Raw genomic sequence first — 27,711 nt, forward strand, 5'->3', positions numbered from 1 at the left:
TTGCTAAGGGTTATTTTTAAATATTTTTTATTCTGCAAAGTATTTCCCAACTGTAAATGTACAATCTGTTCATGCATGCATTTACTGATAGACTTCTTACCGATATACTCTTGTCATTTATGTCACACGTATGCAGTTCTCTGGTAAATTCAATTACTGTGTGTGTACTATTTTCCATGGCATATTCTAGGTGGTAATCTTGCTGAGCATCTTTTCTCAATTCTCTGTTTGCATTTGTAAAATAATCCTGTGGAAAATATGAAAAAGGAAAACCCAGCTATTCTAAATTCAGAGTGAAAAGAATTTAGATTAAGAGCATATACATATAACGTTGAAAAATAATTCTGGTTTGCTCATTACAAAATCCTGTATTTACAGTCATTTTTTAAGTCCTGGGAATTTCCAAGGGGCTGGAGTATTCTCCCTAGGGACAGTTCCCTAGGAAACAAATCCATATTTGAACTTCTGGCCCTTCAGGAAAAGGCAGTGTGGATTTACAACAGAGAGTATTGAAAGAGCTGGAATGAGTAATCACTGAGTACTTTTTCCTCCTTCTACAGATGAAAAGAACTTCAACACAGGGAAATGACTTGCTCCAAAGTGAAATGAATAACTAGTTCATAGTAAAACCAGGACCAGGCCCGGTACCAGCACTTTTTCCACTATTACATTTTACGGTGCTTACCTTCTGCACTTCTAAAAGCAAGGAGACTCAGGCTAAGGTTATAGGGTTTTTTAGTATGAGCTTTAATGACATACATTTATTAAAATGAAATGCAGTGGGATAATATGGAAAGAAATTACTCTAGTTGAATTACAAGATAGTGAAAAACTAGAGATGTTTTGTTTTGATGGTTCAGCTATAATTCTCATACTAAACTAGTTCAATGGTGTAAGATCACTTCTTAGAAGCACACAGATGCAATGGAAATCACATAGGCTTTGAATCAGATAATTAGGATCTGAGCCCCCCAGTTCTACTCCAAAAATGTTAACGAATTGTTGAAATCGAACTCAGAACTTTTGTTCTAGCATTAATAAAATTGAGATAGGGACTTCCTTGATGGTCCAGTGGTTAAGACTTCACCTTCCAGTGCAAGGGGTATGGGTTCGATCCCCGGTGGAGGAGCTAAGATCCCTCATGCCTCGTGACCAAATAAAAATAAAACATAAAACAGAAGTAATATTGTAACAAATTCAATAAAGACTTTAAAAATTGTCCACACTAATAAAATCTTTAAAAAAGGAAATAAAATAAAATTGAGATAATACATACTTTTTGTATGAATTTTGAAAGATAAATACATGAAATAGTATATAAGGGAAAAAATGCCAACCATAGTTAGAGCTCACTCAATGCCAATCTTCTTCCCTCTTTTGCAATTAGAGTAGTTTTTCCCCAAAATATTCTCTATGCTTTTTACCACTGGCTTTCTATGTTAAGAGTTATAAAAATCATGTTGTTCATTCTTATTACTTATAGAAGATATAAAATTTGCCATAATTATACTGGTTTTTCAGCATATAATGGTATTTTATGTCTGATAAATCACAAAGAATTGATTTAGAATATACATGCTGAAATAAAATTACAACTAGTTTTAATAACACTAAAATTACATTTGAAGAAATGATTGCATGCTTGACAGAGAAAATACTGTTGTACAAGAGAAAAACTTTAAGTTGTCTATAATTGTCATACTCTAGGATATGGATAATAGTATTATAACAATGTTAAATGACCTAACATCAATTATCATGGTTATGTAAGAGAATGTCCTTGTTCTTGGTAATTATACACTTAAACGTTTAAGAGTGAAAAAAAAAAAAAAGAACAAGAAATGGTCATTCTCAAATGGATGGCATTTAGCGTTTTTATTCCTAGCACTTTTCTAAGGTAGCTATCTAGTGTATGTAAGCTTGACATTCAGGGTACCACATCCTGACATTGTTCAAATCTCACATTATTGGTGATGCACAGACCCTAACTAACTTCACTCTGGTAACAATGACAACATACTGAGTACATTCTATGCACCAGATTAAGCATATTACATGTATTAGCTCATTTAATCTTCATATCAAGGCTATGAGACAAAATGATGTTCCTGTTTCACTGAAGCACAAAGAAGTAAGCAGCTAGGCCAGAATCATACAGGTAGTAAGTGGTAAAGCCAGTGCTGCAGCTCAGGCAGTTTGGTCTGAGCCTCCTTCACTGTTCTACACCACAGTGGCCACTGCTGGAAAAGGATGCGTTAGTTTAAATACTTCTGCCTACAGAACTATATACATCAAGTATTTTTTCATATAAAGTGTTACTTTTTCTACTGCTAAAGTCAGGGTCTGTCAAAAATGTACCAGCTGTAATTGTGAAAGCAATTCAAATGAAATATTCCAATGATAACCATGCTTTTCTCACTTTTGATCACATAGATTTTCAGTATATAAATGAAATAACAATGCCTGTGGATGAGAGATTTAGATAAACTGACTGTCTTTACACCAAGCTCACATTACATTACATGATTGAAGCAATCACGGTTTTTGCAAACAAACAGAATACAATACAAAATGCAATCAGTTCAAAGAGTAGAATAATTATCTGAGTTTTGCAAATATGTTTCCAAAGCCTTAGTACCACAAAATACCCAGCTGGCTTGCCAATTTTCCATTTGTTTTATTTCCACTCACCAAAACCAATTCTTTTCAGTTATTCCACCTTTTTCTGGTTTTTCAGATAACTTAACTATGAGAAATAGCTGTGAAAAGAAGAAAAGCGAAAAGTAAAGGAGAACTGAACTATGAGAAAGGGGGAGAAAGCTCATTCAGGTCTTACTGAAAGTCCCTTGAGCTCATCTGCACTGTGAGCACTCATCGAACCACTGAGTGTTCAATGTTCAGAAAAGACGGCTGTCAATTATGTCAAAGTTATACACGTCTGGAAAAGTGTGTTTGTCCAAAAGAAGTTGGTATCTTCAACCTCACTAAGGGAAAACATAAGTGGGTTTGAATAAAACTAAGGTTGAAACGTACAGTTCAGTCAGTTCAGTCATTCAGTCATGTCTGACTCTCTGCAACCCCATGGACTGCATGCAGCACGCCAGGCTTCCCTGTCCATCACCAACTCCCAGAGCCTACTCAAATTCATGTCCATCGCGTCGGTGATGCCATCCAGCCATCTCATCCTCTGGTGTCCCCTTCTCGTTCTGCCTTCAATCTTTCCCAGCATCAGGGTCTTTTCCAATGAGTCGGTTCTTCATGTCAGGTGGCCAAAGTATTGGAGTTTCAGCTTCAGCATCAGTTCTTCCAGTGAATATTCAGGACTGATTTCCTTTAGGATTGACTGGTTGGATTTCCTTGTAGTCCAAGGGACTCTCAAGAGTCTTCTCCAGCACCACAGTTCAAAAGCATCAATTCTTCGGTACTGAGCTTTCTTTATATAAGGTTGAAATGTGAAATAGCCTAATCACCACTGTAATTCCATTACAATTTTTTTTCCTCATTTTTCAATTTTTCGGGTCTGTTTGGAGACATATCTTCAGATTTGATCAGAGTACACCTTAATTACCCAAATAGTGTTATCAGTACATGTTTACTTACTTAAAAACCCACAAGCTAATCTCTTACTATTCCTGGGAGATCTCCTAGAACAAATATTCTAAACCCTCTCTATATAAGATGCCAACATTTTCCCGCCCTCAGCTTTTGATCAGACTTTTCCCTTCACTGAGAGAATTTCAGTTATGATATACATGTGAGCTATATCTTGCCTTCTGTCTATTCTAAATATTATATCACTTAATGGCATCATAAAAATCAATCTCAAAGCAGGAAAAGAGAAATAAAAAACAAAGAGATGAAACAAACAGAAAGCAAAAAGTAACTGACATGAAACAGAAATATTACAATAGATCCTACAGACATCAAAGGGTTAATAATTTTATATACACTTTGATGGGAAAAGCTTGAACAATTTAGGTGAGAAACAGACAAAGTACTTGAAGAACACAAACCAGAAAAATGTATTTAATAAAAGATACTCTTAATGACCAGAAACTATAAAACTCTTAGAGGAAAACATAGGCAGAACACCCTATGATATAAATCACAGCAAGATCTTCTATGACCCACCTCCTAGAATAATGGAAATAAAAACAAAAATAAACAAATGGGAACTCATTAAACTTAGACGCTTTTGCACAGCAAAGGAAACTGCACAAGGTGAAAAGACAACCCTCAGAATGGGAGGAAATCATAGCAAACGAAACAACTGACAAAGGATTAATTTCCAAAATATACAAACAGCTCATGCAACTCAATACCAGGATAACAAACGCCACAATCAAAAAGTAGGCAGAAGACCTAAACAGAAATTTCACCAAAGACGATGGCTAATTAACACATGAAAAGATGCTCAGCGTTTCTCATTATTAGAGAAATGCAAATGAAAACTACAATGAGGTATCACCTCACACAGTCAGAACGGCCACCATCCAAAATCTACAAGCAATAAATGCTGGAGAGGGTGGAGAAAAGGGACTGCTTTAGCCCTATTGGTGGGAATGTACATTGATATAACCACTATGGAGGACAATATGGAGATTCTTTTAAAAACTAGGAAAAGACTACCATATGTTCCAAGAATCCCACTACTCAGCGTGTACCCTGAGAAAACAATAACTGAAAAAGGAGCATGTACCCCAAGGTTCATTGCAGCACTATTTACAATACCTAGGACATGAAAGCAACCTAGATGTCCACTGATAGATGAATGGATAAAGAAGCTGTGGTACATACAGAGAATGGAACATTATTCAGCCATAAAAAGAAATACATTTGAGTCAGTTCTAATGAGGTGGATGAACCTAGAGCTTATTATACAGAGTGAAGTAAGCCAGAAAGAGAAAAACAAATATCATATACTAATGCATATATATAGAATCTAGAAAGATAGTACTGATGAACCTGTTTGCAGGGCAGCAATGAAGACATAAAGAACAGACTTGTGGGGAAGGACAGGGTGGGACGATGAAGAGAGCAGCATGGAAACATATGTACTGCCTTACGTAAAACCAATAGCCAGTGAAAATTTTCTGTATGACTCAGGGAGCTCAAACCAAGTCTCTGTTACAACCTAGAGGGGTGGACACGACTGAGCGACTTCACTTTCACTTTTCACTTTCATGCCTTGGAGAAGGAAATGGCAACCCACTCCAGTATTCTTGCCTGGAGAATCCCAGGGACAGAGGAGCCTGTTGGGCTGCCGTCTGTGGGGTCGCACAGAGTTGGACACGACTGACTCAACTTAGCAGCAGCAGAGGGGTGGGATAGGGTGCAAAGTGGGAGGGAGATTCAAGAGGGAGGATAATTTGTGTTGATATATGGCAGAAACCAATACAATATTTTAAAGCAATCATCCTTCAACTAAAAATAAATATATTAAAATGTTAAAAAAAAAAAAAAAAGACACTCAATGGCCTATAGTCTAACCTAGGGGTAAAAACTTTCCTACAAGGAAAATTCTAAGCCAAAATGTATTTTACTGGGAATTTCTCCAAATATTTTAGGAAGAGGTAATATCAATCTTTCACAAACTCTTCCAGAAGAGAAAAGAGGAGGGAATACTTCCTAACTCACTTTTTGGTGGCTCAGACAGTAAAGAGTCTGCCTACAGTGAGAGAGACCTGGATTCGATCCCTGGGTCAGGCAGATCCTCTGGAGAAGGAAATGGCAACCCACTCCAGTACTCTTGCCTGGAAAATCCCACGGATGGAGGAGTAGTAGGCTACAGTCCCTGGGGTCGCAAAGAGTCAGACATGACTGAGCGACTTCAATTCACTTCACTTCACTTACCCTAATACCAAAATCAAAGACATTATAAAAAAAACAAAGATCATGACCTCTCATAGGCCAAAGTGCAAGTTTTCTTAAAAATATGTAACAGCAAGTAGAACATAGTGATATTTTTTTAAAAAAGGATACTGTATTATGGTCATTCAGAGTTGGTTCAATATTAGAAAATATCAATGCAACTCAATATATCAAAGTCTAAAAAAAAAAAACCATGCAATGATCTCAATAAATACATAAACCTATTTGAAACATTTATCCATGGTAAAATCTCTCAGTAAACTAGCAATAGAAGGTATTTCCTCAACCTTATAAGTAAAAGTAAAAGTCACTCAGTCATGTCTGACACTTTTCGACCCAATGGACTATACCGTCCATGGAATTCTCCAGGCCAGATTCTGGAGTGGGTAGCCTTTCCCTTCTTCTGGGGATCGTCACAACCCAGGGATCGAACCCAGGTCTCCCATATTGCAGGTGGATTCTTTACCAGCTGAGTCACCAGGGAAGCCCAAGAATACTGGTGTGGGTAGCCTATCCCTTCTCTGGCAGATCTTCCTGATGCAGGAATCGAACCGGGGTCTCCTGCATTGCAGGCGGATTCTTTAACAGCTAAGCTATGAGGGAAGAGTCTACAAAACCTCAGGGCATCCCAGGTCACACTAGTGGTAAAGAACCCGCCTACCAGCAGGAGACATGAAAGAGGTGGGTTCGATCCCTGGGTCAGAAAGATCCCCTGGAGGAGAGCATGGCAACCCACTTCAGTACTCCTTCCTGGAGAATCTCATGGACAGGGGAGCCCTAAGGGCTACAGTTCACAAGGTCGCAAAGAGTCAGACAAGACTGAATCGACTTAACATGCAAGCATACAAACTTAATAACATCACATTTAATGATGAAAGACTGAATTCTTCCCCACTAAGTATGGGAACAAGAAAGTCCTGGGATAAGGCAAGGATATCCACCTCCTCACTTTCAGAAAGGTCCATCGTTGGTTGTCCACCTCTGACAGTTTGTCTCTATTATTCCCATTCCTGAACTAAGTCATCAAAGTTCTGTCCTTGACATTACACTACTGTGTTTTCATATTTCATCCTTTGGTAATCTCATCTTCTCCAAGAGTTTCTAATCATTACCCTTATTTAGTACCATATATCCAAAAGTCCATTGGATACCATTACTCGGAATTCTTTACTTTCATTTCAAATGTAAGATTAAAATTGTATTCACCTTTTACCTATAAGGTGAATTCAAAATCAAAATTCAAAAATCAGTATTATTAACTTCTTCCTTTATTACTCAAAACTCCACAGATAATCCCCGGTCCTATCGATTCCTCATTTTCAAAAATAACCCACCTTTACCTCTGCTCCATTCAGTTTCTAAGTTCAGATTCTATTACTCCATATTTTTGTCAAGCTCTTCCTTGAAAATCACTCTCAACATGCCATTACATTTTATTTAACAGTATAGAGTACTAAGTTCTATAATTTAGATTCAAATTTCTCTAAAGTTTAGCCTGGTTTTCCAGGGTGTCTATCATTAATCTCACCACATAATTTCTATTATCTATTTATTATTCCCTTCAAATCTTGGTGGCTCAGCAGTGAAGAATCTGCCTGCCAATGCAGGAGTCCTGGATTAGATCCCTGGGTCAGGAAGATCACCTGGAGTAGGAAATGGCAACCTACTCTAGCATCCTCCTGGAAAATCCCATGGATAGGGGAACCTGGCAAGCTACCGTCCATAGGGTCACAAAGAGTCAGACAAGACTGAGTAACTGAGCACACATACACACAATTTTCTGCCTTTGCCCAGCCTTTTGCTTTTGTTCATATTCTTCCTCTCTATCTCCCCCACTGTCTTCACCTCACTGACATATTCACCACTACCTCCACCCATTGAAACAACTGCATTGAAAAGCTTCCTTTCTCCAAGACTCATGATTCTTCTACAGAGTTTTCTCTAATCATTCCAACTGGAAGTGATCATTCCCTCTCCAAATTCTTATTCCTCTATTTCCATTCCTGTGTAGCATGCAATATATTCTAGGCACAGCATTATCTTCTCAACCACTGTGGTTGCTGTTGTTCAGTTACCCAGTCATGTCTGACTCTTTGCAACCCCATGGACTGCAGGACGCCAGACTTCCTTGTCCTTCACCAATTCCTGGAGCTTGCTAAAACTCATTCCATTGAGTTGGTGATGCCATCCAACCGTCTCATCCTCTGTTGTCCCCTTCTCCTCCTGTCTTCAAATCTTTCCCAGTATCAGGGTCTTTTCTAACGAGTAGGTTCTTTGCATTAGGTGGCCAAAGTATTGGAGCTTCAGTTTCAGCATCAGTCCTTCCAGTGAATATTCAGGACTAATTTCCTTTAGGATTGACTAGTTGGATCTCCTTGGAGTCCAAGGGACTCTCAACAGTCTTCTCCAACACCATAGTTCAAAAGCATCAATTCTTTGGCACTCAGCCTTCTTTATGGTCCAACTCTCACATCCATACATGACTACTGGAAAAATCATAGCTTTGCCTATATGGACCTTTGTTGGCAAAGTAACATCTCTGCTTAATATGCTGTCTACGTTTGTCATAGCTTTTCTTTCAAGGAGTAAGTGTTTTTAAATTTCATGGCCACAGTCACCATCTGCAGTGATTTTGGAGCCCAAGAAAATAAAGTCTGACACTGTTTCCACTGTTTCCCCATCTATTTGCCATGAAGTGATGGGACCAGATGCCATGGTCTTCATTTTGTGAATGTTGAGTTTAAACCAGTTTTTCACTCTCCTCTTCCACTCTCATTGAGGCTCTTTAGTTCCTCTTTGCTTTCTGCCATAAGGGTGGTGTCATCTGTATATATGAGGTTATTGATAATTATCCTGGCAATCTTGATTCCAGCTTGTGCTTCATCCAGCCTGCAATTTTGCATAATGTGCTCTGCATGTAAGTTATGTACTTGATGTACTCCTTTCCCAATTTTGAACCAGCCCATAGTTCCAGGTCTGGTTCTAACTGTTGCTTCTTGGCCTGCATACAGGTTTCTCAGGAGGCAGGTAAGGTGGTCTAGTATTCCCATCTCTTGAAGAATTTTCCAGTTTGTTGTGATCCACACGGTCAAAGGCTTTATCTTAGTCAATGAAGCACTAGATATTTTTATGGAATTCTCTTGCTCTTTCTTTGATACAGTGGATGTTGGCAATTTGATCTCTGGTTCCTTTGTCTTTTCAAAATCCAGCTTGAACATCTGGAAGTTCTCAGTTCACATACTATTGAAACTTAGCCTGAAGGATTTTGAGCATTACTTTGCTAGCATGTGAAATGAGTGCAGTTGTGCAGTAGTTTGAACATTTTTTGGCACTGCCTTTCTTTGGGATTAGAATGAAAACTGACCTTTTTTAATCCTGTGGTGACTGTTGAGTTTTCCAAATTTGCAGGCATATTGATTACAGCACTTTGACAACATCATCTTTTAGGATTTGAAATAGCTCAGCTGGAATTCTATCACTTCCACTAGATTTTTTTGTAGTGATGCTTCCTAAGGCTCACTTGATTTCACACTCCAGGATGTCTGGCTCTAGGTGAGTGATCACACCATCGTGGTTATCTGTGTCATTAGAATCTCTTTTGTATAATTCTTCTGTGTATTCTTGCCACCTCTTCTGGATATCTTCTGCTTCTGTTAGGTCTATACTGTTTCTGTCCTTTATTGTCCCCATCTTTGCATGAAATATTCTCTTGGTATCTCTAACCAGTGGTAATTGCCTAGAAATAGACACTTAATCTTGCTAATCCAGTTATAAATTTACACCTTAAAAAAGTTGTTTATATTGTGAATGAAACAAAAAGAGGGGAGCAACAGATTATTTTCCCACTTGTTCTTAATAATATTTACATATGTTTAAGACCTGGTGTGGAATGTATTTAACCATATGCTAGAATGAGTTTGGGTCTGCATGATCTGTGATGCAGACACATCTGGGAAGGCTGTTGTGACCTTTTAGCCCTTAAACAGACATGAATCTTATCAAACTGACATCGACATTTAGAAAAAGAGTTTATGCATGTTCAATGAACAACAGTTCATTGAAATCCTTTTACACTAGGGGGTATTCCCTACCTATTTTAAAGAAATTAAAAAAAAAAAAAACAGATTTGAGAAAGAGAAACCCTATTTTAGAATATTTTCTAATGTTAATTTATGTCCTCAGTGTCTAATGGAGTGACTTGCATATTGGGGAGTCATTAAATACATTATGCGCAATTTTGAAAGTAACATCCTGCCTTTCCTTTTGATAAATCTAAATGAGGGGGTAATTTTGAAGCTAAAAGAACTGATGAACCTCCAATATTCATATCTTTGTGGTATAGGAATAATTTGACTTAGTAGGAGCAAAATATTCCCTAGTAGTTCCTACCTTCTTCCTTCAGCCTGTATTAAGAAAATATATGAACTATAATTAAACACAGGCTCAATGATGTCAATATTATACAATAAAAGAATGACATACTGGCAAACCTTAAAGGCACAATTAAATGAATCAAGAGGAGACAAAAGGGCAAAAAAAAAACCTGGGTCTCAAATTTCTTATCCTTCAATTATTCTAGCTGGGAGGAAGGAGAGAAGAGAGGAAAAAAGGAAGAAGGAAGGAGGAAAAGAAAGCGGGTCACTAAGAGAACAATCTTGAGAATGGGTCCTTCAAATTGGCTAAACCAAAAAAAAAAAAACTTTAGTGAGTTCAAGGGTTTCCTGACAGTTTAACAAAGGGATAAATGTTTTCAAGTGGGTAATTAAATAGAATACTTACTTTGTTACTATCATCTTCTAGGGGAAAAAATGGAGAATGACAGCAAAACATAGAATAACATTCAAATAAGAATTTGAATACTGATAACATGACCTAGTGGAGAAGGCAATGGCACCCCACTCCAGTACTCTTGCCTGGAAAATCCCATGGACGAAGGAGCCTGGTAGGCTGCAGTCCACAGGGTAGCTAAGAGTTGGGTAAGACTGAGCAACTTCACTTTTACTTTTCCTCTCATGCATTGGAGAAGGAAATGGCAACCCACTCCAGTGATCTTGCTTGGAGAATCCCAGGGACGGGGGAGCCTGGTGGGCTGCCGTCTATGGGGTCGCACAGTCAGACACGACTGAAGCAACTTAGCAGCAGCAGCAGCAGCAGCAGCAGCAGCAACATGACCTAGAAATTTATCTTCACAAAATCAGATAGTATAGTACTTACAGGATATTTAAGGAAGTTTTCCAGATCATTTTTACTATTTGATTTTCACTTTTAGGATTAGAAACAAATGGCTCTCCTCCCTCTCACTCCTCATCCATTTAGCAAAGGGGGCCAGATGTAGCTTCACTGTCCATCCATGGTGAAGGCCATTCCTTAGCCATCTTGCTATAGTGCTTGATATTCCAGGACTTTTAAGGTAAAAGCAGGAATACTGATCACAGTACACTCTTATTATCACGGTCTGACTATAAAAATCACAGCCAGTGTAAAAGTCTCATTGCATGATATATGTATTAAATATATTTACAAATTATAAATATAACATAAAATACTGATAAATAAAGGTATGCTCTGGTTAATCACTAAAAATTGACTTTATGAGAGCAGGAGGGTTGAAGACGATTCAGAGAATCATGATTCTATAGAGATTTTTTAAGCATTTAAGAATAAAAATATGTAATGTTTTAATTATGTAATATATAAAAGCTGTTATGCAAAAGTCATTCTTCTTTCTACTTATTCATTTCTAATGTTCTGTAAAGTGAAATGTGAAAGTAATATTTTCCTAGATAAATGATTTTATGTGGATTTCAATAATATTTGAACTCAAATATCTGCATAAAGATAAGTTTCAATATGAATTATCATTGAGGCTTTATTTTTTGTTTTAATCAAAGATTATTATATGAATCATATATTAACCTTGTTTATACTTTTTAAACATAAAATATTAGCTTTACCCTTGAAAATCTGCTTTGATAATTAGACTTTGGCAATAAAATAAATCTGCAGTTGTATCATAAAAATATTACTCCTGAAACATATTCTCATGGGATATTTTTCCTTATGCACAGGTTATGCTCTGAAATAAATGAAACATATTACTGAGACTTCAAAATGCTATGTGGCAATAGTAAAGTGAAGCCAACATCAGCAGAAGTTGGCATCATCATTTTGCATGACAGCCAGAGTAATGACTGCCACCTACAAACTAAGATAACATACCCCAAACGCTAGCCTTGATAATCCACAGGGTGGCTACAAACTCTTATTAAAAAACATGATTACACAGATGTGAAATTGGTCCTCACTCATTGTCAGTCTTTCTCTCTTGAATAAAATCTCTTTAACAGCATAGAGCTTTGACTGTGGCTGTGTTAAACAGGATGAAGTGAAAATTCTTACGGGTGTAATAAAAGATATGAATAAACCCCAGTTCGGCCTGGGGAACTGAATGTAAGCACAGCTGCAGGGGAAACCTTGAGAAAAATGTGACCATCTGTCATCATTTTCTTCAACAGGTGCTTATAGTTTTTCTTCTTTTTCTAAATCACAAAAGCCTTGTTACTTCAAACATTTCTGTTTGTAATATCCATTTCTGTAATAAGCGTTATGGTGCTTTAATAATACTGATAGTATAATAGATATTTTGTGTTCAAGGGAATCTTTCATCCTAAAAAACCATAAAACCCTATAAACAAACTATATAAATATAATCTTCAGATTTCAGTATAAGCTGATTTTAATTAGTTATTTCTTTGCTAATCTTGAAAATTTGAGAGGAATGTCAAAACAGAAGGGGACTGCCTTCTAGGAACCACTTCAGATAAAACTGAGACTCTAGTTCTAAGAAGTGATCTGTTAAGTAGCTGCCAGAATATCAAAACAGGAGCCCTGTAAGCTTGCTTTCCAGGGAGGGGCCACCGGAGCAATTTGGTTGTTCTTTAAGTGCTACCTTCTGAAAATACACATCCTGATTTTTCTCCCACAGCCAATCACCTCATTTTAGTTTTCATGGAGAGAAACAATACTTTGCTATCATTATAGAATTATCAGATAAAGTGTAAAATTAAAACTTTGACTTGATCTCTAAGAATAGACTTCAACGAAAAAAAGAATTACAGATTTTACCACTGACATATTTTTACTTTCAACCTATTTCATCATATTAACTTAAAAAATTTTTTAGATGGCTTCTCTTAACTCTCTATGACCAGTTTGTCAACTCGCACAGTTGTGTCAGACTCTTTGCGGCCCCCTGGACTGTAGCTGACCAGGCTCCTCTGTCCATGGGATTTTCTAGACAAGAATACTGGAGTGAGTTGCCATTTCCTTCTCCAATGACTAGTTGATGCAAGGAATAAATTTTGAAAAGAACGCTCCTTCTTTCCTGTCTTTCCTCCTCCCTCCCTCCCTTCCTTCCTTCTCCTTTTTTCCAACACATATTTTATTGCATGGTGGCTACTCTTCAGTCCCTGTGGTAGGGCTGAGAGCACATGACTGTACAGTATAGACTACAGGACAAAGTCCCTATCATCATCAAACTGATAGTGTAGTTGCAGAATAAACAATTTTTGAGCTTAAATAATAATACAACCAAAAATATTTTGACAATAAGTGCTTATAGGAAAATAAAACAGAGATTCTAGAGATGGATTGGAAAGCCTGGAGTTGAGGCATCAGAAAAGTCACCACTGAGACAATGAGACTTATTTTGAGAAATAAACTACATTTAGGAGCCAGCCAACGAAAAGTGTGGAGGAAGTAGGTCCAGGAAGAGATAGCAGCTGTTGGAAAGAAGGGGAAGAGGCAGGGGCAAGGTTTGTCCAGTTTGGTGGAGCAAATAAATGCCAGTATGACTGAACTCCAGTGCCCAAAACATAAAAATGAAGTCAGCAGGGATCAGCTGATGCCCCAAAGGTTACGATGCTTTACAAATCAATATAGGGAGCTCAAATTTAATACTAAGCTTATACAGTCATTTGAGCCTTTAGCAGCAAGTGCCATATTTTGATTGATGTGCAAATATGTATATATGTGCCTATGTGTGCATATGTGTGTGTGTGAGAGAGAGAGTGTGTGTATGTGTGTTACTGAGGCTGCCGTGTAAAAATGAAAAGAAGAAAGAAGAGCCATGGTCAGAAGACAGGAATCAAGCAGTGATCCCATGGGTTCAAGCTTGAGTGATGGTGATAAAACTAAGGGAGGTAGGCAGGTTTTAGATTTAGTTTGGAGGAAGCACCAATAGACCTGAAGACAGGTTTTATATGTGGGATGAAGGAAGGAGAAGAAAAAAGGATGACCCCTAATTTTTGACAGAAGCTACCAGGAGGTGCCATTTACTGAGATGGGAAAGGCCAGGGAAGAAGCAGCTTTGAGATGCTATCTAGACATCCAGGTGAGAAAGTCTAGAGGCAGAGTATATACAGACTGTTCTTAGATCAAAATAATGCATCAACCAAGTTTCAGAAACTCACTGACTCTATAGTCAGCCTTGAATATAAAGGCTCCTAAAGCCCCCCAAACTCTTCTGAGTATTTACAAGTCATAAAACATTCTCTTTCTTCTTTTTCTTCATTTTTTAGGTTTCAGAACGAATATATATTCACCATATAGGATTAACATATATTCACGTATATAATTCAAATATACTGAAATATAGTAGGGAAAGAAATGAAATACTCTCACAATAATTGTAAAGATTCACTGCACACCTATCCACAGAAACAAAACTTCTTGAGGCAGGTTAAAAAACAACATAGATGTGCTCACTTCAGCAGCACATATACTAAAATTGGAATGATACAAAGATTAGCATGGCCCCTGCACAAGGATGACACGCAAATTCATGAAGTGTTCCATATTTTTACACATAAAAAGATGCTCAACGTTGCTCATTATTAGAGAAATGCAAATCAAAACTACAATGGGATACCACCTCACACCAGTCAGAATGGCCATCATTAAAAAGTCTACAAACAATAAATGCTGGAGAGGGTGTGGAGAAAAGGGAACCTTCTTGCATTGCTGGTGGGAATGTAAATTGATACAGCCACTATGCAAGAAGGTATGGAGATTCCTTAAAAAACGAGGAATAAAACCACCATATGCCCCAGCAATCCCATTCCTAGGCATATACCCTGAGGAGACCAAAACCGAAAAAGACACATGTACCCCAATGTTCGTTGCAGCACTATTTACAATAGTTAGAAGACAGAAGCAACCTAGATATCCATCAACAGATGAGTGGATAAAGAAGCTGTGGTACATATATAATGGAATACTACTCAGCCATGAAAAGGAACACATTTTGAGTCAGTTCTAATGAGGTGGACGAACCTAGAGTCTATTATACAAAGTGAAGTAGGTCAGAAAGAGAAATATAAATATCATATACTGACACATATATATGGAATCTAGAAAGATGGTACTGATGAATTTATTTTCAGGGCAGCAATGAAGAAACAGACAGAGAACAGACCTATGGACACGGAGTGGGAGGGGAGAGGGTGAGAAGTGTAGAGAGAGTAACATGCAAATTTACATTACCATATGTAAAATAGATAGCCAATGGAAATTTGCTGTATGACTCAGGGAATTCAAACAAGGACTCTGTGACAATCTAGAAGGATGGGATGGGGAGGGGGGTGGGAGGGAGGTTCAGGAGGGAGGGGACATGGGTGTACCTGTGGCTGATTCTTGATAATGTGTGACAGAAAACCACAAAATTCTGTAAACAATTATCCTTCAATTAAAAAAATAAAGTGGCAAAAAACACACACATAGTTTCATAGTTGATAATGTTTTCTCTTCTGGTAATTTCTTGAATAATCTAAAAGTATGATTGTGGAGTAAAGTTATTTCCAGCATCACACTCAAGTTGGAAGACAGCCTGAAGTATACCTAACCCATGTTGTGCTGTTGTTCGGTTGCTAAGTCATGTCCGACTCTGGGACCCCATGGATTGCAGCATGCCAGGCTTCCCTGTCCTTCACCATCTCCCTGAGTTTGCTCACATTCATGTCCACTGAGTTGGTGATGCTATCTAACCATCTCATCCTCTACTGCCCTATTCTCTTGCCTTCGATCTTTCCCAGCATCAGGGTCTTTTCCAATTAATCAGGTGGCCAAGGTATTAGAGTTTCAGCTTCAGCATCAGTCCTTCCAACGAATATTCAGGGTTGATTTCCTTTAAGATTGACTGGTTTGATCTCCTTGTTGTCCAAGGGAATCTCAAGAGTCTTCTCCAGCACACAGTTCAAAAGTATCAATTCTTCATCAACTCCATGAACAGTATGAAAAGGCAAAAAGATATGACACCTAATCGTAGTTCCCACCAAAGGAAGATTTCTTTAAAAAATGTTTTTAGGAAAGGATCACAGTATTTCAATATCTCCAGTGACAAAGCTCATGCACTTAACAAGTTTATTTTTTGGCCACACCATGCTGCTCCATGAGGGATCTTAGTTCCCCTACCAGGAATTGAATCCATGCTCCCTGCATTGGAAGTGTGGAGTCTTAACCATTGGACAGCCAGGGAAATACTGCAACTCATTTTAATAACTCTGATGGTAGAAATGTATTTCTTATACTAACCTGAAAGCTTCTATCTTTAAAGTATACTAATTGGGTCTTTTTTCTTCCTCTGAAGCCTAATAGGTAACATCTAATCCATCTTTCTTGAGGAAGGCTGTTCACTATTTCAAGGCAAAGATTATGTCTTTTCCAACTGTTCTTTCTCCAAATATTGCCAGATGCTTCCCATTGCCTCAGTAGCCCAATTTCCAGAGATTTCAATTATCTTTGTAATTCGCCTTTAGAATAATCCAGGTTACCCATACATCTTTTAAAAAGTTATTCTAGAAGGTATCTTCTGGAATGATTAGCCTAGAATAGAGTACAATGTCAATATTACTTCCCTTGATGTCAATGTAGTATTTAAAGGCTAATATTGCATTCATGTGGAAAAGGTAATGGCACCCCACTCCAGTACTCTTTCCTGGAAAGTCCCATGGACGGAGGAGCCCAGTAGGCTGCAGTCCATGGGGTCGCTAAGAGTCAGCACGACTGAGCAGCTTCACTTTCACTTTTCACTTTCATGCATTGGAGAAGGAAATGGCAGCCCACTCCAGTGTTCTTGCCTGGAGAATCCCAGGGACTGGGGAGCCTGGTGGGCTGCTGTCTATGGGGTCGCACAGAGTCGGACACGACTGAAGCAACTTAGCAGCAGCAGCATTGCATTGCATTCATGTATTCAACAGGCATATCTTTTGAGCTTAGGATGAAAGACTACCTAATATGAATTCCAATTAAGACCAACTTTACACACTTTGTACATACAGAATTAAACATTAGAGTGTTTATTTGTATTCTCACTGAATTTTTAATTTTTAGTTTTCTTTCTTTATTTTAATATATCACTATCTTTTGAGTCCTTATTCTGTAGCCTAATATAGGCAGCCTGTTATCAACATATTTTGGGTATGGATGTTTAAATATTTACAATAACGAATTCAACTTTATTAGTCCATCTTCTACAGTGACATCATAGGAAACCTGCCAATTACCTTAGTATCATTTAGACACAACATTCATTTATTAGCCGAACTACAAGTCCAGCAAATCAAATGCCAAAGAAAATGCAGTCTTGTCAGTATAATTTGTGTTTATTGAAAGCATGTTGACCTCTAGTCACAAACCAATTGCTTCAGGCAAAGCATTCACAAATTTGTTGCTTAAAGTTTGTCCTTGAGTTTTCACAAATGACTCTCAACCTCCAAGTTGAAAATCTGGGACATTTGTCTCCATGTAATCATCTGATAAGGGCTTCCCAGGTGGCACAGTGGTAAAGAATTCACATATCAATGCAGGAGACATAGGTTCGATCCCTGGGTTGGGAAGATCCCCTGGAGCAGGAAATGGCAACCCACTCCAGTATTCTTGCCTGAGAAATCCCACGGACAGAAGAGTCTGGTGGGCTACAGTCCATGGTGTTGCAACGAGTCAGACAGGACTGAGTGACTGACCATACACTCATGCACACAGTCATCTGACAATTCTGATATTTCACTAAGTGATTGACTCATGCTAACAGTACCTTGTATTGACTGAGTACTTTCAGTGTACCACATACTCTACTAAGAGCTTTAAGTGCCTATTTCATTGAGTCCTCACAAACAAATGCCATGGGTAGATATAATTTCCTTCTTCATAAAGGGAACTGTCACTTGAGCAAGGTTAAAGAGTTGGCCTAGGGCCACATAAGGAATAAGCAGCAAGCAGTGTTGGGACTCATAGCAGGACTTCCTGCTCTTAACTGCTCAGTAGTTATTCAGCAGGTATTTCTTGAGGACCCACCAGGCAAATGGACTCTTTCCTGTTCCCTCAGGAAATGAGACACTCATCAGCTTGTAGATGTTCCATCCACGCCCTAATTAAACACTAATTATCTACTACGCAAACTCCTTTTCCTCCTTCTCCCTGCTGCAACTATAGCTTTAGGGCATTTCACTGCTTATTAGTAATCTTGGGAAATGAAAGTGGGAAAGGAAAGAGTATCTATTTACACTTTACACTAACTAGAAATACACTTCAGAATTTTTCCAAATACAAAGGGAGTCATTTTGTTACTGTTCATTCTAATAAAAGATTTGAGAGCAGAACACATCTCTTGGCTTACATGCAGGCTGAGACGAACCTGAGACTTTCATTTATTAATATTCCTTTGATGCCCTGTGACCATATATAACTTACCAATTTTAGGCTTTGTGTGGGCAGATATTTCTGTTGCTTAGAAATATAGCAGCTAGAACCAACTGACAAAAGGTGTGTAGGAATGGCAGGGAGGTACGGGGAGGAGGGAGATTTCTGGCTCAGAGTATTTCAAAATACACGGCTACCCACAGTTCTTCCATCGCTGTTCTCATTTCAGCATGTAACTTTGAGAAAATACTTTAAATTATCAACACATTTGTTAAACATCTCAGAAGTGTTTCAATTCTAGAAAAACCCACTTGACTTTTCGACTTTACAAAATAATCTCTATCCAAGCACATGCTAACCCTTGCTTCAAACATCAGTCACTCTGAATTGCTTTGTTGGGAATCTTGCTATGCATCTCCATGCCCAGAGTCTGGAATCTTCCAAGCTTCTGTAGGTGGACATGGGAGTTACCTGATTCTGATCAAAGAGCCTGACCACACAAGGTCAGTAGTTCCTGAACTTGACTGCACAGAATCAATTAAGAAACTTTAAAATACATTAAGGCCTGTGTAGACTGCTAGAGGCTGTGATTTAATGGTGTAAAGGAGGGAGGGGGGATGCCTGGATGCTAAAATTTTTAAAAGATGTGCAGGTGATTCCAACGTGCAAATTTGGGAATTTCTGACATGGGAAGTATCTTCCCAGTTCTCAGTCCTCTATTAGCACTGCCTGCTCACCACTGGAGTGCAATTTGCTGTTGCCATCTTGGCCCTGTCTGAAGGGATCTGGAGGTCCAAAATACCAGGAGGCCTTGCTTCTACATGGTTTCATCTACCATGAGTTTTCCTCTATGAATGGGCTTCTGGGCATGAAGCTTTTAGGGGGGAAAAAAAATAATAGCAATTTAGTTGTATCTAAGAAACTGAGGTTCTCAGGTTTTAGTTTACAAATTGCCTGAAAGATGGAAATCTTCCCCAGACTCATGTAGTTTTGTTGATCTAGCTTCTCCAAGTCCTTTAGCTCTCTCATATTATTGAAGATGAGAAGGAACACAGGGTATAAGAGAAAAACATTCACACCTAGTATTAAGAAAGAAACTCCTATAAAATCACCAAATCTCTAGATCAAAGCCTGAAAGACTCTAGTTGAGCTTACTAAACATGTGTGTAACAAGGCTACAGAAACAGAAAAGAGCTCAGGTGGTTCAGACACTTTAATTATATTTCTTCCACGTAGGCAGACTCCTATAGTCAATGTCTACCGAGTCCTTTGAAGCCTATGCCAGATAATCTTCCTCATAGTATATAATACTTTGAATGGTAAATGCTATAGTTAATTTTGAAAGACAACATTTAAAACTTCGGACACTTGTTTTCCTTCGTGTTTTAATTGTAAGCCTCCCAATCTGATATAGCCACAGCACTGCCCCTTATCACATCACCCTATTTTAAACCTCTGCACACACTTATCACTTTTTGATATTTTTCCTGCTTATTTGTTTACCCCCATCAAAATGGGAGCTCCTTGAGACTACTGATTTCCTCTCAGTCAATGCTATGACCCCAGGATCTAGAACTGTTCAATAAACCTTTAATCAATATTGGTTGAATGAATGAATGAACACTCCAACATTATCAGTGAGTACTTTACTAAAACAGTCATGTGAAACTCACAAATGATCCCCATGCTGTATGGCGTGGAGCCTCAAATTTATACATTTACAAAATGGAAGAAATAAGATATTGACCTCATAGGGCTATTGTGAGAATTACATGAGATAACACACTTGAAAGACTATAATGTATGGCATATATTAAGAACTCCATGAATGAAAAATCACATTACAGAAATATATATCTATGGTATTTGTACAACAAAAATAGTAACAGAAATACTATGATTTTATTTTTACCAATCTTTTTAAAACTGCTTTTCATTAACACGTTCTTTCACTATTGAGGAAGAAAATTGGAATGTTTTTATTTAAGCTACCAGCTGCTTGCAGAAGAAAGAACACCAAACCAGGACCAAGAGGAAATGAATCCAGACCACTGACCTATATGGCTTCCAACAGGTCACTTAATAGGTACCTAAGGCCCAGTTTCTTAACTGTAAAATTCAGGTGGGAGAGTTAGGAAATTTAAGGCGGATCAACTGAACTCTGAGCTCTGAAGAGCAACAAGTAAGTGCCCAAAATATCAATATTCAATTTGTAAAACCAAACACTGTTTAAAGATTTATCATAATATTTGGCTATATTAGTTGAATACAAAAGACCTCAATAGTAAATTAAATTTGAACTATACATTATTTCCATAGCATTCATATATAATCCCATTTTTACTGTTAACAAAAATTAATACATTTGAAGCTTTCTTATTTTTGCAGAATTTCCTGCTTATGTGCATACTATATGCTGTGAAGCTTTAAGCTTTTCTTTACTTTTGGTCTACTCCAGAATTTAACAAGTTAAAAAAAGACAGAAGTGGAGAAGAGGTTTTCTAGAGAAATAATTCTCTGTTTAAAAGTTCTGTACTAATTATCTTTTAAAAGTTACAATAAGCCACATTACGAGGCATCCTTAGGCAGAGTTGTTTGTTTGTTTTACATATAGATCAAACATTTCCAGAAACAAGATGATATACAGTGAATTCATTCTTTTGGCCAGCAACTCTATTTTAACAGGGCTCTATTACGAATGATGAATCAATAAACCACCATTCACTTTCTTTGAAGTGGATGCACTCTTGGCTTTCTTCCCAAGAATCCAGAAATAGGCCGTTGGTCGCCTGAAGCCTTGAACTTTGGCGGTCAATTCAGGTGCATTGTTCTCCTGGCTCTTAGTCCTTTCCTCGGGCTGGCTTCTTGAAATCATTTGCTCGGTCAGGGAGACCACACAGCTGAAGAGCATCCTGGTGATTCTTGGTTCCCGCTTACACTGGTGCATGTGGACTTACTACTAATACACCAAACATGAAGGTTGGAGAGGTCCCTTGTCATCTGGAAATTGGCAAAGAGGGAGCAGGGGGCAGGGCATAACCTGAAGATTTATAAATACCTCTTAACAAAGCCCCAGCTGATCTGTGTCGGGGTTGTACACTCTCTTCGTCTTCCCCTTACAGCTTTTCAATTTGCTTTCCAAACATTTCTTTGTTGCCGTTGGCTGCGGTGCACTTAAAAGAAGCACATCGTTAACCACAAAGAATGCTCACTGTTTTCTGGGATTCCAAATCACAGCACAATTTCCCAGCACTTCCTCAGCAAGCAGCCCGGCAGCAATTACCCCGCTGCTGAAGAGACTCCTCATCACAGCAAAGTTTTGGTGGTGGCAATAGCCAACCAGTGAGGTTGTAACAAATGATGACATCGGTTTCTGCCTCCATTCTCCAGCAATTTACACCCCCAAAGGAAGAGTGAATTCATTTTTGTGCAGATTTCAACAGGCACATCTGACAATGCTGCCCTCTTCTCCAACTCGCACAAACTAGGCATTCATCAACCCTGATTACTTTCCCCAAATGGCGACTCAACAGTTGCTAAGTGGCTTGGATGGGGGTGGGATTGCTCTGTGTCAGAAAGGGGCAAAGTACAAGGAGAGGACACGAATCTATCAAGGAAGTAAGCATTGAGTTAATTCACTGAGACAGAATAGTGAGGCTTTCCAAAGCCAAGGCGAAAGGAAAGACTGCTTCCCACCCCTGGCAACTCTCTGAAATACAGTGCCTGGAAGCCAACCTCAGTACCATCCCAGGAGTACTGTGTCCCTAAGTGAACAACTTATCTGATAGGTTACATGGAGAAGGGCTTTACTCCACAACCACGTTTCTCTCTTCTTTCCCATTTTGATGGTACCCGATTATATACCCTTTAAAGAAACATCTGCTCCAGGGTTGGAGGATTACAAAATGGGCAGGGCCAATTTCCATAATACCTCATCTCTGGGTGTAGTTTTAAGAGTGTCCAAGCCAGTATACTGCCTTGAGGCAACAGAATCAAAATCTGATACTTCCATCTACAAGCAAATATCGCACTGCCCCCTGGAGGTAGTCTCATTGCATCCAGTCCTGAATTAGTGACTGGCAACCACTGAAAAATCTGGAGTTGCTGAGGTTTAGAACTCTTTTTTGAAGGGCAGGGGGAGGGTGGAAAGGGTGTGGACCAGGAAGACTAACTATGCACTAACTTCTTGTGAGTGGGGTGTGTGTGTGTGTAAGCATGAGGGAGTGAAAAAGAGGTGAATAAGTAAACGCTTGCCTCCCCATCTCAGCAGTGTAGAGTGGATACACAGTAATAGGTACTCAGAAGCGGTGGTTGAAGGGAGATTGACAGGTTGGTGAGAATGAGTGTGGTTGCACGGATTTTGCAAAGATGGCCATGCTAATATCTTCCCCTCCCATGTGACCTCCTCACCATGGGATGTTGAGGTGGTATCTAGATTTCCTCTTGAATCCAGAGGGACTGGGACCACAGCAAAAGACACAGTCCAGGACTCCAAGGCCATACAGTTTCTACTTGGGCCTCTTGAGATGTTCACTGTTGGGACTCAAGCCACTGTTGGGAAGAAGCCGGGCAGCTGCAGGGAGAGGCCACATTCCTACCACAGTACCTGGGGAGGTCCAGCCAACAGCCAGCCTCAGTCACCAGTCAGAAAAACCAGTGAGAGAGCCTCCAGATGACTCAGTGACTCACCTTGGAGTGGACACCAAGTGAAGCAAAAAAGACCTGTCACCACCAAGCCCTGCTCAAATAGTAGCTTTGTGAGCAAAACAAACCACCATGTTTGGGGGGTAGTTTATACACAGTGATAGATAACCAAAAGAGGGGCAAGGTCCCCTCTGACACTGAACATTTCCTAACACAGAATAAATGGGGCCTGAAGAGAATTGGAACCTGCCTCTCAGCCTTTCACCAGATTTCATAATTTGGGTTGATTCACTTTAGCTTTTTCCCTCTTGGTCTCAGATCAAGCTGTCCATGGGATATATCTCAACTGAAATTATGTGTGTATATATGCAAAACAGGGTGTGTTATACAAATTTGAATTGTGGCTGCTATTTACTAATCAGATTTTACTTACACACACACACACACACACACACATACACACACACACACACACACATCTGTCATCTCTCAAAAAACAAACAGAAGATCTGGCAATACCTGATTTGCATTCCCACATAACAGTAATTCACATGTGAAAACTGGGGTTTCTTCCATCCCCTCTACTCTTCTGCATTACAATACTGCCTTTCCACTGGAGTCTTGTCACTCTTTTACATTTGCTTCCTGACCTCTGTATGGATTTGGGTTTATGACATCTGTTTCACCAACAATTCTCTGCCTGGCTAGTTGGGATTTAGTCTTACATAGTTATCCAGGAGTTAAAATTCTATTGAAAGAAGAGTCTTAATATCATCAGAAAAAAATAAAAGTCCAAATAATAATAAAATAAAATATCTAAAGGTCAAGTTTTCTAATTAAATAAGAAAGAATGAAATAATATATACAGAAAGTAGCCACAAGGGAAGGTGACTTGGACATCAGCTTAGGTTGTCATCAGTCATCTACAGTTTAATGCCATTGCCCCAGAAGCAATGCTTGGTGTTGTATTGTTTCACGCAAAGTTTGTTCTCACTGAAAGTAAAATTACATGAAAATCAAAGTTTCCTAATGGAATCACATACACAATGTTTAAGAACTTTATTTACCTTTTGGTAGAGTTGCTGAAGATGCCATTCACTGTACAAAGAATCTCAAATTAGTAGGTTTTGGGAGAAGATACAATTTCAAGTGTTGGAAAATGGAATCTCCCAACCTGGATGATCCAGCTGGAATTGATACATTTCTTTTTGTTTTTAGTGTCTGGGGTCTTTAATTTTATTAAAAAGGTTTTTAATCAATTTTCTTTCTACTTAACTGCTATGCATAATTTTTATTGTATATTATATGCCTTAAAATGAGTGAGCTGTGCTGTGCTGTGTGTGTGTTCAGTTATGTCCAACACTTTGCGACCCCACAGACTGAAGCCCCAGGCTCCTCTGTCCATGAGATTCTCTAGGGAACAATACTGGAGTGGCTTGCCATTTCCTACTCCAGGGGATCTTCCCGACCTAGGGATTGAACCAGTTTCTTGCATTTCCTTCACTGGCATGCAAATTCTTTACCAATGCTTAAGAAAATGGAGTAGTAAAGGATGTCAGTCAATTGAGAAAATGACAATCCTTTATATATGAAAATAAAAATTCCATTTCCTTAGGAATAAAAATAGAAGGGAAAGTTCTATTTCTTGCTCATTAAATATATTGGGAAAAGGTCCATATCCAAGGCTTACTGAACAGTATTATGTGTTTAGAAATTACCTTAAGAAAAGTTCTACGTTTCAAAACCCATCTGCTGCTGCTGCTGCTGCAAAACCCATCTAAAGGGCCCTTAATTAGTTCTTATTTTCTCTTTACAAAGAGCCACCTGCAGTGTGGAAATACTGTAGTTTAACAAACTATGTTTGTGGTGTGCCCCTTATAGCATGTTGAAACAGAATTCTGCTCTTAGTCTTTCATTTGATATCAAACTTGATGGGCTTTCTAGAAACGCTACTCTTTGAGAAAAACATCAAGTTATCTTTAAAGTATACATGTTTTATGATACCACTAAAGTAAGACTTTCCATGCTCCCTTCAACAAAACATTTAAGGATAGTTAAGGGGCATTTGATTCTGCCCATCCTAAAAAAAAAAATAGACAAGCAAAAATATGTGGCTCAATAGATGTTGAAATAAGGTACTGTCTACTTCATATCAGAAGAGAGCTGAATTACTCAGCTAGTGAGGCCTGTGTTTGGGGTCAAATTCTTGATTTACAAATTTAATGTCTGAGATGCTGCAGGAGGATTAAATTTATACATGAATGACTTCAACGGTGTAATTCTCATAAAACTTGATTGGAGTTGTGCTTATTTGGGGGAGGAAAGGACTAATTCATGAAAAAATAGACAACGGAAGGGTTTTAAAGTTTTTATTGCTGTCATTTTTAAAACTTCTAGCCAGTTAACAGCTCATTGCCAGAATTAGCGTTAAAAATTAATGGCAATCAAACTTAGACGTCAGAAATAAAATTACTGAGAAATGCTTTTGGGAATTTATCAGGTACATCGATTTTACTATCATCAAAACGTAATACATAGCCAGAAGAACTAGCTTTCATATGGATTAAGAGACTTTTAGCAAAGGGCAGTATTTTTGGATGAACTTTGATAAGCAACACTATATTCACCACGATGTTATATCATAGTGGAGAAGTGTTCAAATGTTGGTCAAGATCAAACAGACAAAAATGTCCAAAAACCTAAGCATCTAATCATTCCGATCACTTCAATTCTTTTTTAATTTTTTTTCCTATTCATTAAAATATCTGTGAACGGGCAACGTCTCTACTCTGGCTCTTTCAAAGCAAAACGGTAGCTGTCAATTTAATTTTGTTAGCTATTAAATGAAGTAAGTGGCATCACCGACTCGATGGGCAAGAGTTTTGAGTAAGCTCCAGGAATTGGTGATGGTCAGGGAAGCCTGGCGTACGGCAGTCCATGGGGTCGCAAAGAGTCGGGCACGACTGAGCGACTGAACTGAACTCAAAGTAAGTGAAACGTTTTGTCACTTAATATGGGGTTTTGCCTGAAGACTTCAGGTTTTGTAGGTTTCGCAGCTTCCTAAACGGCTCCCAATAGCAAGTTCCTAAGGATTCTTGGGGACCTTTCAGTCATTGCTGGCATGAGGTAGCTGACCCAGCCCCAGAGTTGGGAAGCTTCAGAAAAGCCTTCTGAGATCCACGATTCTAGACAGCTAGACAGCAGATGCCAAAACTCTCCGGTCCCTTCAACCCTGAGAGCCGTCCTGTAGATCCCCAAAGCCCAAAGATGTCTCCTTAACCATCAGGGATGACTGGTGGTGCGTGGCAGGTGTGCACTTGGGGCATGTATTAATTGGGGCGCAGGGGACAGGAAAGTGTTCAGAGACGGAAAGCTAGCCCAGGGTTACCGTGTTCAGCTTTCCGGGGGCTGGGCGGCGGAGTTGGGAAGTCCAGCCCCAGGGGCTTGGGCTCCGGGGTGCAAGAGCGAATCGCAAAGGGTAGGGGAAGCCGGGCTGAGGCTGCGGGGATACGGGGGAGACGGCGGCCAGCCTCCGCCGGAGAGAAAGCCGGGTGGCCCAGGGCGCCCCCCAACCGCGCCTGCCTGCCCAGAATCCGGACCGGCGGAGGCTCGGCGGGGCAGCTGCAGGAGGGTATATACGCGCTTACCTGGAGGTAGGGCCGCCCGCGGGCCACCCCGCCCACGACGATGTCGGCCGCGGCCATGGCCCCGGTGGACGAGAAGCCGAAGCCCACGTAGCCGGCGGTCCGCACCTCGAGGCGGAAGGCGAGCCGGCCGCCCCGCGGGCCCCAGCTCAGCCAGTACTTGCCCTCGGAGTCGAGGAGCGTGCGGTGCGGGAAAGGCCAGCCCGAGCCCCCCGCCGCCGCGCGGGGGAGCAGCCCCCACAGGAGGAGCAGCGGCCAGCGGCACATCCTCGGGCGCGTCCAGCCCACGGGCACCTGGGCTCCCGCCGACTGGAGCGCGGAGGGCGCACGCGGAGCGGCGGCGCGAGCAAGCGGCCTGGGACCGCCCCCCGGCCCGCCCGCCGGGAGGGGCCGCAAAGTCGCTCTCCCTCTCAGCCCCGGCGGTCTGCTGGCTGAGCCGCCGACTCCATCCGCGACCCGCCTTTCCGGTCCATCCACCTGCCGCCTCGCGCCCCCGACTTTGTTGGTCCCCGAGGTCTGATTCAGTGGGGAGCGCAGTGACGGGCGTCCTGGAAGAGGAGAGGAGGAGGCAGAAGCCGAGGACCGGGGGTCGACAGAAAAGGAGCGCGGAGTGCTAGTGCTTGCCTGGGCAGTGTGGGCACGTCGCGGGGAACAGGGGGTGGGGATCCCAGGGGAAAGAATCAGAGATTGCTGAGCGAGGGCAAGTTTAGCTTAGCAGAGGTGGGGAGGACCTGAGTAATCAGAGGAATAATCCTGGGTTTGATGGACAGCAAGTGAGAGAAAGTCCCGTCCAGGGTAACTGCTTGACATCTCGATATTCGCTGCATCGGAAACCATTGTAAACAGCGATGCCCTT

The 27,711-nt window shown here is 39.9% G+C and overlaps 1 protein-coding gene and 1 non-coding gene across 4 annotated transcripts in view; one reads left to right on the forward strand and one right to left on the reverse strand.

The window, feature by feature from the left end:
• MOXD1 (monooxygenase DBH like 1) overlaps positions 1-27,166 on the reverse strand; it is a 97,595-nt gene extending 70,429 nt beyond the window's left edge. For all 3 annotated transcript variants that reach the window (XM_086316559.1, XM_086316558.1, XM_086316560.1), the window contains exons 1-2: positions 26,859-27,166; positions 101-247 (exon numbers count right to left, since the gene is read on the reverse strand). In XM_086316559.1, coding sequence (XP_086172685.1) covers positions 101-247; positions 26,859-27,122 — 411 coding nt within the window. In that variant the 5' untranslated portion in view covers positions 27,123-27,166. The remainder of the gene's footprint in view (positions 1-100; positions 248-26,858) is intronic.
• Positions 14,630-14,733, forward strand: LOC147366117 (U6 spliceosomal RNA). Its single transcript, XR_015133522.1, has one exon. It is a non-coding gene; the product is annotated as a U6 spliceosomal RNA (small nuclear RNA).
• Positions 27,167-27,711: the final 545 nt, after the last annotated feature.

This window comes from Bos grunniens, chromosome 9 (genome assembly GCF_055505025.1).
Source record: "Bos grunniens cultivar Pamir isolate PY7600 chromosome 9, Bosgru_T2T1.0, whole genome shotgun sequence".
Lineage (NCBI taxonomy): Eukaryota > Metazoa > Chordata > Mammalia > Artiodactyla > Bovidae > Bos > Bos grunniens.